Source organism: Engystomops pustulosus, chromosome 3 (assembly GCF_040894005.1).
Source record: "Engystomops pustulosus chromosome 3, aEngPut4.maternal, whole genome shotgun sequence".
NCBI classification, from domain to species: Eukaryota; Metazoa; Chordata; class Amphibia; order Anura; family Leptodactylidae; genus Engystomops; species Engystomops pustulosus.
This window is the reverse complement of record NC_092413.1, coordinates 157604445-157621280: the sequence shown is the minus strand read 5'-3', so window position 1 is coordinate 157621280 and position 16836 is coordinate 157604445. Positions and strand designations below refer to the sequence as shown.

At 41.5% G+C, this 16836-nt stretch overlaps 1 protein-coding gene across 1 annotated transcript in view; it reads right to left on the bottom strand.

The window, feature by feature from the left end:
- CCDC39 (coiled-coil domain 39 molecular ruler complex subunit) overlaps positions 1–15544 on the bottom strand; it is a 30022-nt gene extending 14478 nt beyond the window's left edge. The window contains exons 1-9 of the mRNA XM_072142737.1: positions 15342–15544; positions 13607–13726; positions 11871–12017; positions 9178–9336; positions 8567–8659; positions 5658–5786; positions 4306–4497; positions 3090–3193; positions 1957–2089 (exon numbers count right to left, since the gene is read on the bottom strand). Of these exons, the coding sequence (XP_071998838.1) occupies positions 1957–2089; positions 3090–3193; positions 4306–4497; positions 5658–5786; positions 8567–8659; positions 9178–9336; positions 11871–12017; positions 13607–13726; positions 15342–15431 (1167 nt within the window). The 5' untranslated portion in view covers positions 15432–15544. The remainder of the gene's footprint in view (positions 1–1956; positions 2090–3089; positions 3194–4305; positions 4498–5657; positions 5787–8566; positions 8660–9177; positions 9337–11870; positions 12018–13606; positions 13727–15341) is intronic.
- Positions 15545–16836: the final 1292 nt, after the last annotated feature.

Genomic DNA, 16836 nt, shown 5'->3' with positions numbered 1-16836 from the left:
AGTAACTTGTCTCAAAAAAATTTGGTAAAGAGTTCAGGGGTATAGGAGAAGGCTTGTAAAGGTACATTCATAGTTTGTTTTTACCATCAGATCTATGTAAATGCAACATCCCTGCCAATGCATAGGGTAGGTAGTTGTTGTGAATAGTGCCCTCTCCATATTAGGAGCTGCCTAGGGAAACTGATCATTTCACTAGGAGGTCTCCAAATGTGGGGAACTTTGTAATTGCAGTTGGGACCACTGCCTGGGAGAGCAAAAAAGTTAACATATTCTCTGTATATTACCAATGATATGCTGTGTTCTTAAGCAAGCTGGAAGCTGATTGGAGAGTCCTGTCACCTCACTAGTGGAGTATAAAAACCCCTTGTGGGTGGGAGCACAGGGTCCTTGTGCTTGGTCAGTTATTCAGATTAAGTTTCAGCAGAAGCAGAAGAGATTGCAGCACCTACCTGTGCTGCAGAAGCCAGTGGCACACTACCAGGAAGCAGAGGTGTCTCAAACCTGCTGCCTGACACCAGGAGACTAGGGTAGAGCAAAGGTCCAGTGTCCGGACTCGGCTCCATCTTACCCAGCCCATCCTGAAGTTACTACCAGGCTATGAGCAACCCTTCCTGTGGACCAGCTATCCCCTACCAGCTTGTTAAACCTGCTGCTGATATTAGGCTGTTGCCAGCCATTGAAGTTTCAAATAAAGAACTGTGAGTTGATTTGCACAACGTGCCTCCGTGTGATCCCTGGATCAGGCTGCTTCACCATCATGGGCTCCCTGTCCTCCATCATCCAGGGATCCCTATATACACCTCAGGGGTTGCCCAGGTGAAACCTCTTTCTGGTTTTCTGGGCCGCGCTGTCTACAACCACTGAAGAAAGGCTGGGACCCGGTGGGGGATGTTGCATATACCTCAGGAGGATTCCCATTGTATACTTACAATGTAGAATTGCAAGGTATCCCACTGGCTTATACATTGGCTTACGTCCCCCAAAAGCTGGAGGAAGAGCGAACATGTGTAACAGGCTGCTGCTGCCGATGTTCAGGGTGTCTCCCTATTGACGTAACTGTCTATGTATGGAAAATTACATCACTGAAAGGACACCCACAGTATATGTTCAGCAGAGGATGGGGATGGATGCCATACAGTGATATCTGTCTCCAAAAGGCTATTATAATGCATTTAATTTTTTTTACAGATGAAAAATTGCATCCTGCTGGATGTGACATATACTGATCAGACAGAGACGAAAATTAGATCTGTTTAGTAACATATTCAGAAAGTATATTGGGAGGTTTCTTGGCCTACAGACTGACTCCATTCTAAAAAACTAACTATTAACGTAGCATAATATATCTTATCCAAAGAAAATGTCTCTTTCTTCTTTTGACAGTCCTCTCCTGTCTGCTAAACCGACCAGATCTCTCTTCAGAGAAGAATAACTAGTTCATATGTGGAGGAGAGAAAAAGAGACACACAGACACAGGCACTGGCTGCACCAAAGTACAGTAAGTGTTTCTGGATTCAGATTATTAGCAATATTACATCAGGTTTTAGCAGTACTGAACAGTGTAGATGTGAATAAGCTCTGGCGAGACATATATAGTATTCCTTTCTGTTCCAGGAGTCTATGTCTGTGATTCTGACAGATCGGAGCAGTCAATTGAGCAGTTTATCAGGTAGAAGACTGATAAGAGGAGAAAGTTTTTTTCCCTCATAAGATTACATTTTCCTGAGGAAACTCAAATTACCTGGTGCAGACTACATGGGGATAAACAAAATAGTTGAAAAATAAATTGTTCATCTCCACACAGAAGTGATGAATAATGCATGTAAATGCAGCCAATAAGTGTACAATGATCTGAAACAAAGTAGGATCAATGTGCCTGCTCGCTTGGTTGAAGTAAAATATGGGCTTATGGTTAGCATTTTTCTCTGTGTTTAAGTGCTAATGCAAAGAACTCACCTTAACGGTTTTCTCCTGTTCCTTCAGCATTTCCTCTATTCTTTGCACCCTTTCCTCCATGCTCAGCGCTGAGTCTGTCACAAGTTTCAATTTTTCAGCCAGGCCTTCATTATACTCCATAGCTCGACTTAAACTAAAACATAATTTAAATTTCATCCAGTTGTTTTTCAGACACTATAACCCATTCATCAAATGCTAAAATGTACCAGAAACATCAGCAGATATACTGTATATACTCAAGTATAAGTTTAGCCGAGTATAAGCCGAGGTGCTTATTTTTGCCACTAAAATCTGGGGAAACTTATTGACTCGAGTTTAAGCCTAGTGTAAAAAAATGTAGCAACTATTCTTGAATAAAATGTCCAGTGGCAGCCTGCCCTCATCAATAAAATGTCCAGCAGTACCACCCCTTTAAAAAGAAATGTCAAGCAGAGACCCCTCTAGAGAAATGTCAAGCAGAGACCCCTCTAGAGAAATGTCAAGCAGAGCCCCCTTTAAGGAAATCTCAAGCAAAGATCCTGATAAAGAGAAGTGTCCAGTAGTGTCCCCCGATACAGAGAAAAGTCCAGCAGTGTCCCCCGATACAGAGAAAAGTCCAGCAGTGTCCCCCGATACAGAAAAAAGTCCAGCAGTGTCCCCAGATACAGGGAAAAGTCCAGCAGTGTCACAGAAACAGAAATATAATAAACTTGGTACTCACCTCCAGTGCTCACTCCCTGCATCCACTTCTCCACCAGCGCATCTTCTCCACTCAGCACCGGCTTCCTGGCAGTGAAGGCAGAAGTACGTCTATACTCTCTGCCCGCGCATGCACACTGTGACACGGCGTGTCGTCACCTGTTGATGTCACGCCACACGTGTGTCCATGCAGGCATAGAGCATAGATGCACCTAGGCCCGCACTGCCAAGAAGCCGGAAGATGCAAGAAGAAAATGAGCCTGGGAAAAGAGGTCACCGGGAGACAGCAACGGAGGTAGGTAAAACGTTTTTTTTTATATGTCGAGTGGGGCTTATACTCGAGTATATACAGCAGTAAAAAAAAATTTTAAGAGGAAGAAATTAGGCTTTGTTTTATAATGTATCTATTAGTTTTACAATATGCGTTTCCACAAATTAGCTTATGTTTACAGTACCTTTCTTCTTTTTTCCGGACCTCTTTCTTAAGGTTGTTAACCTGAACTCGCATAACCTCTAATTCAGTTGCTGTTCTATCAACAGTTCCTTTCAGTGTATCCAGCTATGTATAAAGATAATATAAAAACACATATTACTGCAACTATGAAATATGCATAACCTATGAAATATGCAAATTGCTAAATATTTTAAATCTTGTTTTAAAGGAAACTTTGTAACAATTCTGCAATCTAAAAATAATATTTTTCATTTATTTTCAGTTATGGGTCAGTTCTTACATGAGGGTCCATGGGGTCAAACCTGTACATTTAATAAAGCCAACTCGTTGCACATATATTCATAAAGTGTCCATGACACATTTGTGTTGTGGCTGCATTAAGCCGGACCGTGCACCATACTTATCATGTGGTGTCTGACAGAATTGTGGCGCACGCACTATGTTAAAGGTGCAAAAAGAAGTTGGTGCAGGGGGCGCTAGATTCATGAAGAACGAGTGCCACAATTCCTGCAGTTTTGATAAATGTGGGACACTGTGTCTTTATATTGTTACCTTTACATTTTTTAAATATTGCTGTTTGAGCAACCAGGGGGAGACTTTGTAACCCTTCTGCTCTGTCTACATGTGTGTAACATGATTTATACATCAAACTCACACCATGTACAGGCTGGAACATCCTGCCCGAACGCAGAGCTATGGGAACTGAACTCAGCTTGTCATTTCAGTTCCAGTTGCTTAGCATTCAGGTCGAACTTTCCAGCCAGCACACGCTGCGAGTTTGACGGATCAAACTCGCTCATGTGTATCCAGCCTTAGACCAGTCTTTCATTAATAAACCCCAAACACCCAAAACAATGACAATTACTATTTAACATCAGCATCTGATAAAACTGAAGAATTACTGGAGGTAAAATGAACAAATTACTGCTGCCTCAATCACAATTAATGCCTACCCATGTGTGATTAGTATATACCTTATATACTCGAGTATAAGCCTAGTTTTTCAGCACAAAAAAATGTGCTGAAAACCCAAACTCGGCTTATACTCGAGTAAAAAATATATAGGTTTTACCAGGTTTTTGTGGTAAAATTAGGGGCCTCGGCTTATACTTGGGTCGGCTTATACTCGAGTATATACGGTACATGTTCTATGCGGCCTGACTGGGTTATGAGCTCTAGGAAGCTTGGCAACAAATAACATTTCATTATAACCATACCTCATCTTGTAGTTGACTACGAACGGCCTCCTGCTCCTGATAGTCCTGCCTCAGTTTGGCAGCCTTTCTTTCCACCATAGAAATCTTCTTCTCATACTCCTTGTTATTCTCGATTTCACTGTCCAGAAACTGGATTTTTTCTTTTATAATATTTTCTCTTTCACGTAACTCTTGCTTTACCTGGGCCAATTGCTGAGATAAAAAACAGGTTGTCTCATGTATCGCCTCACATCACTCATGATGCTTATAAAATAGAAGGACGTATGAAGGGGTTTTTCCAGGTTACAAATATAACTTATCATAACTATTGATGATCTATTCTGTCTTCTCAAATGGGAAAATACTCTCTGTCAGGCATTGCTGTGGGGTGCTAATGACATTAATTGGCAGCCAAGAGGCCTAAAGTGTGTGGGACCATCAGCCATCTGATATGGTGACATATGGGGGCACACTAACTTACCCAGTCCTCCCCGATCCGGAGTGTCCGACGAGAATGAACTCTGCAGCGATTGACTTACATCGTTCACCCAATATCCTGCATGTGTCACTTCCCGCTCAGGTCCGCCGGAGTTCACCATCTTCTTCCCGGTGCATGTAAGTGCATGGCTTGCGACACAATTTTAAAGTTAAATCCCGCAATCTGTCCGACAGCCATCCCCCTGATTTATGTTGCATGAAAGCCGGCGCCGATGCGCCAAAATCTGATCGCAAGCAACACAATTCCCTTTTAAAACCCTGTCCCATTGGCGCGATCCCCGAAAACGTCGGAAAACCGACGGAAATGTGGCCGCTGGACGCTCAGTAAATAAGCCCCATGGTGTTACAATGAAACACAAGTGATATACTAACTTTTATTACAAAGTAACAAGGGATTGTCAGAACACTTCTGGAGTGGTGAACGATGCAACAGGTAAGTAATATGCTCTTTTTACACCATCACTTGTCACATTCAACCCCTTAACGCTTAAGCGTTACAGCGCATGCTCAGCGTGTTACAGCCGGAAGGAGGATCGCGCAGCTGCGATCGGAACAGCGGACCCCCCCCCCCCCCCCGGTAAGTGCCGCAGGGGGGATCCGATTCACTTTGAATGCCCCTAACACGGCGACCGCGGCGTGTTAGGGGTTAACACCCGCGATCGGAGAAATCTCCGATCGCGGGTGTTAGAGGCAGGTGTCGGCTATAATATATAGCTGACACTTGCAGCTTCTGGCCCCGGCTCCGTTCAGGAGCCGGGGCCAGAAGCATGACGTAATAGAACTGCATTTTGCGGGAACGCACCTCCCGCGATGCAGTACTATTATGTCAAATGTCGGGAAGGGGTTAAACGGAGTCAAAAGGTTGCTCTGCTTACCAATGTATACTGATCAATTTCTCTATCCCTTTTCTGCATCTGATCAATGGTGTTTTCCCACTGTTGGATCAGTTGCTGTCTCTCGGAGTGAGCCTTGCGGAAATCTTCAGCTGCTTTGTCCAGTTCAATCTATAAAACAGGAGATAAATGTTATAGACGTTTAATGGACAGGAATGTCTGGCTGATGAGATAAAAGACATATCAAGAAAGCTGAGCACAACTATTAATAGATGTATATTGGTAAATTACCTAATATCCTGCCCCCGACACTTACAAACATATTACAAAACCACAAGGTAAAGTGACCAACCTCTTAAAATTCAGTCATGTTTTCTGAGCTTATAATTGTTTAGTTCTTTTGACAAAGCATTTCAAGCGTATTTTTGTTATTAATTCGAGTCTGACAGGTAGATAAAGCAACCTGTACTAAAAAATTGTTTTTACAAAATAGTACAATGGGGCGGAAGCTAAAACTGCACTAACTATGTATAGTGCAAGGTGTGCAAGATTCAGGATTTAAGACACCCATACTTCATGAATCTGGGGCTCCCTGAATTGCCCGACGGAGTGCACAAACTTTTTTGCGGTGTAACTTTAACATAGGGCTTGTGACAAACTTCTGTCGGACTTTGCTTGATAAATCTGGCGCACGGTCTGATTGAGCACCGGAAAACCCCCTAACTTGTGTCGCCTGAAGCCTGGTGCAGCTGTGCCACAAAATGGTTGTGTGTGACACATATATGGAACACTTGTTAAATACCTGTGTAAGCAGTTTGCACCTAAAAGAATGTGCAAAGTCGGCAGAAATCTGGCTCACAGCCTGATAAGGACTGATGGGATGATTGAAATTATAATGTCTCTCTACACGCAAAGAGAAAGAAGTATTATCTGTTCTACATCTCTGTCACAGGCATTGGCCTTAGAAAGATATTATTTCTGAGTTTTCAGAGTAATTGTGGGCAGTTATACGTGCTGCAAACAATGGTCCCGTTTGCATCAATGGGTGAACTCCTCTTATGCACCGATGACAATTAAAAATGACTGCCTGAGGTGTAACAACGAGTAGAAATAGGACCTGATCTATGCTTCTTGGGCAGTCGTCTAATGCATGAGGCTCCCATGTGCATGAGACCATACACGCGAATGAGGACGTGTGCTAAAAAAAGTGTGCTATGAAAAAGTTCATTGAAAGTTAGCAACCACTGAATTATACACTCACCAGCCACTTTATTAGGTACACCATGCTAGTAATGGGTTGGACCCCCTTTTGCCTTCAGAACTGCCTCAATTCTTCGTGGCATAGATCCAACAAGGTGCTGGAAGCATTCCTCAGAGATTTTGGTCCATATTGACATGATGGCATCACACAGTTGCTGCAGATTTGTCGCCTGCACATCCATGATGCGAATCTCCCGTTCCACCACATCCCAAAGATGCTCTATTGGATTGAGATCTGGTGACTGTGGAGGCCATTTGAGTACAGTGAACTCATTGTCATGTTCAAGAAACCAGTCTGAGATGATTCCAGCTTTATGACATGGCGCATTATCCTGCTGAAAGTAGCCATCAGATGTTGGGTACATTGTGGTCATAAAGGGATGGACATGGTCAGCAACAATACTCAGGTAGGCTGTGCCGTTGCAACGATGCTCAATTGGTACCAAGGGGCCCAAAGAGTGCCAAGAAAATATTCCCCACACCATGACACCACCACCACCAGCTTGAACCGTTGATACAAGGCAGGATGGATCCATGCTTTCATGTTGTTGACGCCAAATTCTGACCCTACCATCCGAATGTTGCAGCAGAAATCGAGACTCATCAGACCAGGCAACGTTTTTCCAATCTTCTACTGTCCAATTTCGATGAGCTTGTGCAAATTGTAGCCTCAGTTTCCTGTTCTTAGCTGAAAGGAGTGGCACCCGGTGTGGTCTTCTGCTGCTGTAGCCCATCTGCCTCAAAGTTCGATGTACTGTGCGTTCAGAGATGCTCTTCTGCCTACCTTGGTTGTAACGGGTGGCGATTTGAGTCACTGTTGCCTTTCTATCAGCTCGAACCAGTCTGCCCATTCTCCTCTGACCTCTGGCATCAACAAGGCATTTCCGCCCACAGAACTGCCGCTCACTGGATGTTTTTTCTTTTTCGGACCATTCTCTGTAAACCCTAGAGATGGTTGTGCGTGAAAATCCCAGTAGATCAGCAGTTTCTGAAATACTCAGACCAGCCCTTCTGGCACCAACAACCATGCCACGTTCAAAGGCACTCAATTCACCTTTCTTCCCCATACTGATGCTCGGTTTGAACTGCAGGAGATTGTCTTGATCATGTCTACATGCCTAAATTCACTGAGTTGCCACCATGTGATTGGCTGATTAGAAATTAAGTGTTAACGAGCAGTTGGACAGGTGTACCTAATAAAGTGGCCAGTGAGTGTATATTTTATTCATGTCACTCTACTAGTTAGGCTACATTCACATGACTATTGGGGAATGTATATACAGTTCTGTGTCTGGGGAAAAGATAGGACATGTCCTATCTTTCCCCGTATTACGGTGCCGTGCGCCATGTATCTCTATGGAGAGGGGCGAGGGCCCTATAAAGAGGCGAGGGGGTCTCCCTTGCGCCGGCTGGGACACGTTAGTGTGAATGCAGCCTTAATCTTAATTGCCTGTTCTCAGAAATTCAGGGCACAGTTAAGAAGGGAATGGCAGAGAATGTGCCCCATATGTTGTCTGCCAGGGAAGGTGCAGACAACACACTTTGCCTTGACAATAGTATCAGCTAGTATACTGTAGTAGCTCAGCCACTGATAATGTTACAATGATGTGAAGTAATGTCTTTTTTCAGTAGTATACTAAAAACAGCCTTTAGACAAATTCAGACTGCTGTATTCTTGTGAAAATAAATACCTGTGTAGTTAGAGTCTCCGTTAGCTCATTATCTAAAAGTTTGCGTTTGTGGTTGGAATCCACAGTCAACCTTTCAATTTGCAGTGACAGTTCCTACAGGGAGAAATACAAATGTCAATAAACATACAAATATAATGTATTGTTGAGTTGTAGTCTTCTGCTCAGCTCTTGGCCCCCACCTTTGTGCTCCTGTACAGCTGAGGAGTCTGCAGCCCAGACTGGTCACATGTTGTTTTTTTTAAATGCATTCAAACCAAAGCCCAACCCCTGGGACTACACATCGGATTTTGTCAGGGTGCAAGGTAACACACATTTATATTGTAATGCAAATGCTTAGAAAAAGCAGAAAGGCAGATTTGCACTGCAGGTGTAACGGGCTTTTGCAACCTGCTTTTAGTGGAAATGAGGTCTCTGGTGACAGGTTTCCTTTAAGTGACTCAGTCATCTAAAGCTCCACTGTATAGGGTAAAATTATGTAGAAGGCACAGGATCAGGGGGATGTCTGCTAAGCCCCCCAACCTATAAGTGAATGCTTATCCCAGTGATCTGCCAATAGTATTATAAATGATGGGAAACCCCACTTAAATAGGGGATAATGTAGATTTACTTACTTTGATCTTTCCTTCATCTTTCTGAGCATACTTCTGAATGGCGACCGTGTCTTCATCTTTACGAGCTGATTCCTCAAGCCAAGCCTCTAGAGCTTGCTGGTCCCAATTAAGTTGACACTTCAAGTTCTCCAGTTTTTGTGTAGCCTTGAATATGTTATTCTAAATAAAATAAAATAAAAGTTGGGCAGTTTTTACTGCTAGTGGAATCTGACACTAGGACAGCTGGATGGTGTTTAGAGACGGTATATTGTTTATTGATATTTATTTTAACTTTTATTTTTCAGGTAATTCCTTTAGACTAAATTACTATTTTATGCATTTTTATACATAGATAAAACTGATCCTCACACATAAACACCACACATAAATAATACATACACTAAAATTACAAATAACATCGACCTTTCTAAAAGTACCACATGTTTACAAGGCCCAGCAAGCTCCTTATTTTACAAAGCAATTGCAAATGGTATGAAAGATTTCCTATACCTATTTGCATCTGAATGAATCGTTCACTAAAATGGCTTTTCCTAGCCATCAGCATCGGAAACAGTGGGTTATTTGTAACTGCCTTAAATTTCACCCAAACTCTACGTTCCACGACACTCTGGAAGTATTCAAATTTCACTCCACTTATACCACGTGCTCTTCTGATCACCTTATTTAGCCTAATTACACCTTTGGTGCACACACCAAATCCCAAACAAACCACGCCATAACAAATAGATCCCGCTATCACTGTTTCATAGAACATACAAAGTATCCTATTACAGATGTCAAATTACTGCAATTTCCATAAAAAATTATAATTTTGACATGCCCTTTTAAAACAACTGGTCAGAGTTTACCTTCCAATTTAACTCCTTGTCCAATTTGACACCCAAATATTTATATAGTACATGACAACAGAGACAGTGGTAATGCATGTTTCTTTGTTGCACACACAACTAAGCATTGTATATATACATATCAAGTAGCAAATGCAACAACTGGGTGCCGATGTGTCAAAGATAGCAAGTACCTGCCCTGCTGCAGCACGTTTTCTATACACGCGCTATTTTGGAAAATAAGTCCCTTACCATCCACTGTAAATATAAGGTATGTATTTAGTAAGTAATTTTAACATTTCCTTAAACTTTTCTAGTAATTGGTTCTTACATAAAGTTCCCACTTGGGTATAAAAATAACAACTTGCTATGATCACCTGTCTCGGGCACCCTGGTCAGTCCTGTGCACCCTGTCACTTCCAGCCTCTGTTTGTATAGAGAGGGTAAGCGGTGATGCCACATCGACAGCCATGCACCAAACACGGCCTTAAACTGCTGCTGTATCAGGATGACGGCTGTCGAAGCCATGTCACAGCTGAACCTCTGTATACAAATAGAGGCTGGCAGTGAAGAGCAGTGCCTCGCTGAACCAGAAGTGCTGGATTAGGGAGAGTATAGCATGTTTGTTATTTTTATACCCTTCCTGGTCCCTATATTTAAAAGCCCCTGATGCTGGACAAACCTTTTAACAATCTTTACCCTGCTGCAGGCGGGCCACAGCTTGGAGGCACCTGGTGTTATCAATTTACCAACACATATGGGGCATCCTCATACTTGGGAGAAATTGGGCATCAAACTTTGTGGAGTTTTTCGTTATTTAATACTTTATGACTGTTTAATTTCAAGCCAAAATTAATGTAGTGTCTAAAAAAATTACAGCTTGTAAATTACACCTCCATTTTATTTTAACCCCTGTAAAACATCTAAAGGGTTAACACAATTCTTAAAGTTGATTTTTCACACATTGAAGGTTGTAGTTTCAAAAAGGACACAATTGACAGGGTTTTACTGCTATTTAGGCCTCTCAAGGTCACCTGAGCAGGTGCCTCTACCTCTAAATAAGGGTTTTGGCAATTTTCATAAAAATGAGAAAAAATGCCCCCAAAATTCTGAACCTTCTAACAACCTAGAAAAGAGAGAGGATGCATATAAAGCCAAGTCGATATAAGGCAGACATTTGGGAAATGTTAGTTATACTTGGGTGCTATCACTATCTGCCAGAAAAGCTGAAAATTTAGAACTGTGAGAATGAATCATTTCTATAAATTTTGGCCAAATTTCAGATTTTTTCATAAGTAAACACAAAAGATACCATCCAAATTTTTCTATTAGTTTGAAGTACAATGTATGACGAGAAAACAATCTCAAAATCCCCTGGATATGTTAAAGCGATACAAATGTATAACCTCCTATAATGACACAGGGCAAATTAAAAAAAATCAGGCCTGGTCCTAAGGCCCTAAAATGGCTTAGACACAAAGGGGTTAATATATTTCTCAGTTTCTAATTGTAATAAGAGATAGCCGAGGGTTAAGAGAAGACATGCTGGATTTTTTGTGCATTTTCTGTGTTTATCAGGCTTCTGTTTTGGCCCATGTTTATAAGAATTTCAAGGTCTTCAGACAACAGATAAGAAGAGAGTCATCAATGCATAAAAGAAGCATTGTGTACTCTGATTACTTTCTATAAGATTATTCAATCATTAAAAATCTGAATAAAATATGCATCATATTGCTACATTGATTGTCTGTACATTAGATGTGATATGCAGTACAGACAATATCTCTGAAGCAACCCTCTTTACATATGTGTTTACCTTGAATACATAATCATGTGGGAAGAGAAAGAAATGTACACATAACCTACCTCTTGACTATTTTTCTTTTCTCTCAAGGACACCAGCTCATTTTCAAGACGATGGATTTCTTGCTTAAGACGTCCCATTTCCCTTTCAGCGAGAGTCCTAAAGTGTTCTTCACTTTCAATTTCTTTCTCCCTGGCCCTACAAAGAGACTGTAAGAAAAGATACATTAAGGTCCCCGTTCTGTCCCATTCACCAATACATTTTGTGTCATGGATTTTCCAATGCGGCTCACAAACCAGCAGTCACATAGGGATACAAAGTAAGCCATGGAAACCAATCAGAGCTCAACTTTAATTTTATAAACAGCTGTGGGAAAATGAAAACTGAGCTCTGATTGTTTGCCATGTGCAACTAGAACAATTCTGCTCTCAGACATTTCTCATAAATACCCCATAAACTTTAAAGTAATGGTAGGACAGCAAAAGCTGTTTAGAAGATTATGGGATTAGGTCAGCTGTCAGGAATTATTTACTTTATGGATAGTAGTAGAAATTGTATTTTCTGTAATGTATAAGTAATATTAAAAGTACCGTATATGTATATAGACAAAAAATATGCTTAAAAACCCCATCTCAGCTTATATACGAGTCCATAATAAACGTACATACTAACCTTCCGATGCCCCTGATGCTCGACGTGACTCCCTGTTGCTCCTCTTATGTCTTCTCTCTGCTGTTACAGCCGGCAGCGACGCGGTCATGCGCTCTGCCGGCCGGCGCACAGTATGATGCGGCAGTGACGCCGCTGATTACGTCATAGTGTTCACCGGGAGGCAGAGTGCGTGGCCGCGCCTCTGCTGGAGAGAAGACAGAAGAGGAGCCTCAGTGGCGGGAGCATCGGGGAGCCGTGCCAAGCATCAGGGGCGCTGGAATGTGAGCAGTTGCCAAAAATATAATTAGCTTCTGAAAATAGGTCCCCAATATTATATTGGTGAAAGTTACCCACTTATCATCTGTTCTCCGCAGCTGATAAACACAGACTGGAACAGGAAGAAGACAGTGCCACTCTCTGTGTAGTGGTAAGAACAGGTTACTGCAGATGTGAATTATAACTTGGCTGCAGTGACAGTTCAGTCAGCGCGTAGACAGTCTTCTTTCCATTCTCTGTTTATTAGATGCTGAATCATTTACTGTAACCAGCGAACTACCCAATGTTTACTGGGTCCTCCCAACTGTATCCTGATCACAGATATCAAGGAAGATACTGGATTTCAACAATCCAATCCTTTTCTTATCAGTGAGATTATCTGTTATTAGATGAGTCTAGCAACAACTTCATTCTCTCTCCCACCCATTACATATGAATTGTCTGCTCCTGGTACTGTGTACGGAGGTAGGGGTCCGGTGGGAGAGCTGCCAGCTGACAATGTGCCTGTCACAAGGAGAACTTGCTGTGCAACTAGGTTCTTATGGGATCTGACAAGACAGATTGAAGTTTTAGGCTGGCGCTATACATGAGTATATACAGAAGTCAGCTAAACATGTGTATCGTGAAATGCAATTAGGGATCTAGCTTTATGAATAATAAAGATGGAGGCTTATTTTTCCCTCCATGGTATTACTTCTGTGCATATACTGTGCAGCACCTGAATGGATAATGCATAAGAATTGCATAGCAGACTTAGGTTCCTACGTTCTCAGCATCTGGTCTATCATTGCAATATTTTATACCATAAAAGAGATAATAGGAGATGGAAATAACCATTTGAATAGCGGTTTGTTTGCAAAATATGCATTACCTGTGTATAGTTCAGCTCTTGTCTGACATTTTTAAGGTGGTCCGCCATTGCTTGAATCCGATCTTCCATTTCTTTTATGAGGTTTGACAAATTCATCTTCTCCTTCTGTTTTCTTTGTAACTAAAAGAGAAATCCTATTATATCCACTGCAGTGAGTAGAAAGGAGGCAGTCCAGTTACTGGACATTAAAGGCACCTTTACTAAAAACCTGTGAATAGTGCAGTATGCACCTCTACACTGCACTGACACTCACCACTTGATGCACCTTTAACATAGGGCATGCGACACAATTCTGTCGGACTTTGCATGTTAAATCTGGCGCATGGTCCAACTGAACACCGGAACGCCTCCTTCTGTACAGAAATTTGTGTCACTTGAAGACTAGTGCAGCTGCACCACAAAAGGATCACGTGCCGCACAAATGTGGTGCAGACACTTCTTAGATACATGTGCAAGCAGTTTGCACTAGAAAGAATGTGCAAAGTATGACAGAAAACTGGCGTACGGCCCTTACTAAATGTGCCCCATTATTTATTTTTTTCTCTTTGCAGTATTCAGATAATAATAATATAATAGTAATAATTAATAGTAATAGTGTAATTACAATATAAAGGTGTAAATAATAAAGATGAGTCCTTTGCCTCTCTGGGAATGAGCTCTACATACATCACCAGCAGTACAAAAAATTCCTCCAAATCTCAACCACACCCAAAAAAAAAGGTACAACACCAGTTTCTACCAGGATCGGCACCATAAAAGCTTTATCATTGGTGGGTTTTTTTGCAACATTGGGTTCAAGGCAAAACAGCTGCTGAATTTCCATGATGGAAAATACAGGGGTTTTCCGGTAACAACTAGTTATGTTATCCTGTGAATAGGGGATCATTTGCAGATCGGTGGGGGTCCCAGAAGTGTTTCATGAGAATGGGGACCTGTGTATCCCATGCACTTTGACACTCCATCCACTGCCTGGGGTACTGATGTAAGTGCTGCGATTATCAATCTATGTCTGCACCTTAGAGTAGTGCATCTAGGTGCTCCAGTAATTTGGGGGTAGAATGGACCCTGTACTTTTGATCTGTGGGGTCAAACCATTGAGACCCCAACCGATTAGCACATTATTACCTTTCCTGTGGATAAGAAATGACTTGATGTTACTGGACTGGAATACCCCTATAAGTACTAAGTTATCCCATTATTACTAAGTTATGCCAAGGCTTATCAACATTAAAGTTTGATCTGTGAAATGCAGACTGTGTATTACCTAGGACCTTCACAGGGAGCAGGACTTCCACCACCATAGTGTCCCATTATTGTAACAGCATACATCTTATACAAATATATATTGTTACCACTGAGCAGATCATTGTCAGGGCTCTAGGGATTCCTGCTCACATTTATGGAATGGCTGCAGAAACAATCGGCTCGGAGAAACAATACTGTACACGCTTCTCCGGACCCCCATACGAGCACAGTCCACCATGTGTGCCCGGAGTGAATTGTCATGCACTTTCACCCCCTTTTTGGGCAGGGGTGAGGGCGGGTGAAATACTACCCTGGCACAGTTCTTCTTATATCACTGCCTTGGTCACTCAGTACACACTACAGGGGCACAGCACCTTCATGGAGATCACATCTATAGCACTATAATCCTGCAATCCCCTGTACCACAACCCCCAGCATGCCCGGTGCCTATATATACAGTATATAGCGCAGTATACAGGGCCGTCCTCACCTCCTCCTCCAGAGCTTTATTCTCCGCATTGGCCACAGGAATGGCAAAGCCCTCGGCCCAGTGCAGTTCTGCCAGAACCTCCCGGCTCATTTTCCCGAGCGGCCGGTACCACAGCGCGATGAGAAGGATGAGAAGGAGCCGGAGCACAGGCCGCGGTGTGTGTGTGTTGTGCGCGGCGCCCCTAGCAACCGATCCGGTCTCCAGGAAGCGGGAGGTTGTCACTTACCTCTCCCTGCCCGCAGCTACAGAGACAGGAACCTGAGGAGAGGAGCCCGGGTGTCACCCTCCATATCTCTCCTCATTACTGGTGTACACCTCATGCCCATAGTGCATGTTACTGTAGTACTTTACCGTACTTCATATATAGCACTCAGATACTATTATTACTACAGATAGTATAATACTAGAGTTATTATATTACATTACTGACATAGGACCTCATATATAGCAAACATATACTATTATTACTACTGGCAGTACAATACTAGAGTTATTATATTACATTACTGACATAGGACCTCATATATAGCACTCAGATACTATTATTACTACAGATAGTATAATACTACAGTTATTATATTACATTACTGACATAGGACCTCATATATAGCACACAGATACTATTATTACTACTGATAGTATAATACTACAGTTATTATATTACATTACTGACATAGGACCTCATATATAGCACACATATACTATTATTACTACTGATAGTACTATACTAGAGTTATTATATTACATTACTGACATAAGACCTCATATATAGCACACAGATACTATTATTACTACTGATAGTATAATACTAGAATTATTATATTACATTACTGACATAGGAGCTCATATATAGCAAACATATACTATTATTACAACTGGCAGTACAATACTAGAGTTATTATATTACATTACTGTCATAGGACCTCATATATAGCACACAGATACTATTATTACTACTGATAGTATAATACTAGAGTTATTATATTACATTACTGACATAGGACCTCATATATAGCACTCAGATACTATTATTACTACAGATAGTATAATACTACAGTTATTATATTACATTACTGTCATAGGACCTCATATATAGCACACAGATACTATTATTACTACTGGCAGTACAATACTAGAGTTATTATAATACATTACTGACATAGGACCTCATATATAGCAAACATATACTATTATTACTACTGGCAGTACAATACTAGAGTTATTATATTACATTACTGACATAGGACCTCATATATAGCAAACATATACTATTATTACTACTGATAGTATAATACTAGAGTTATTATATTACATTACTGTCATAGGACCTCATATATATAGCACTCAGATACTATTATTACTACTGATAGTATAATACTAGAGTTATTATATTACATTACTGACATAGGACCTCATATATAGCACACAGATACTATTATTACTGCTGGCAGTACAATACTAGAGTTATTATATTACATTACTGTCATAGGACCTC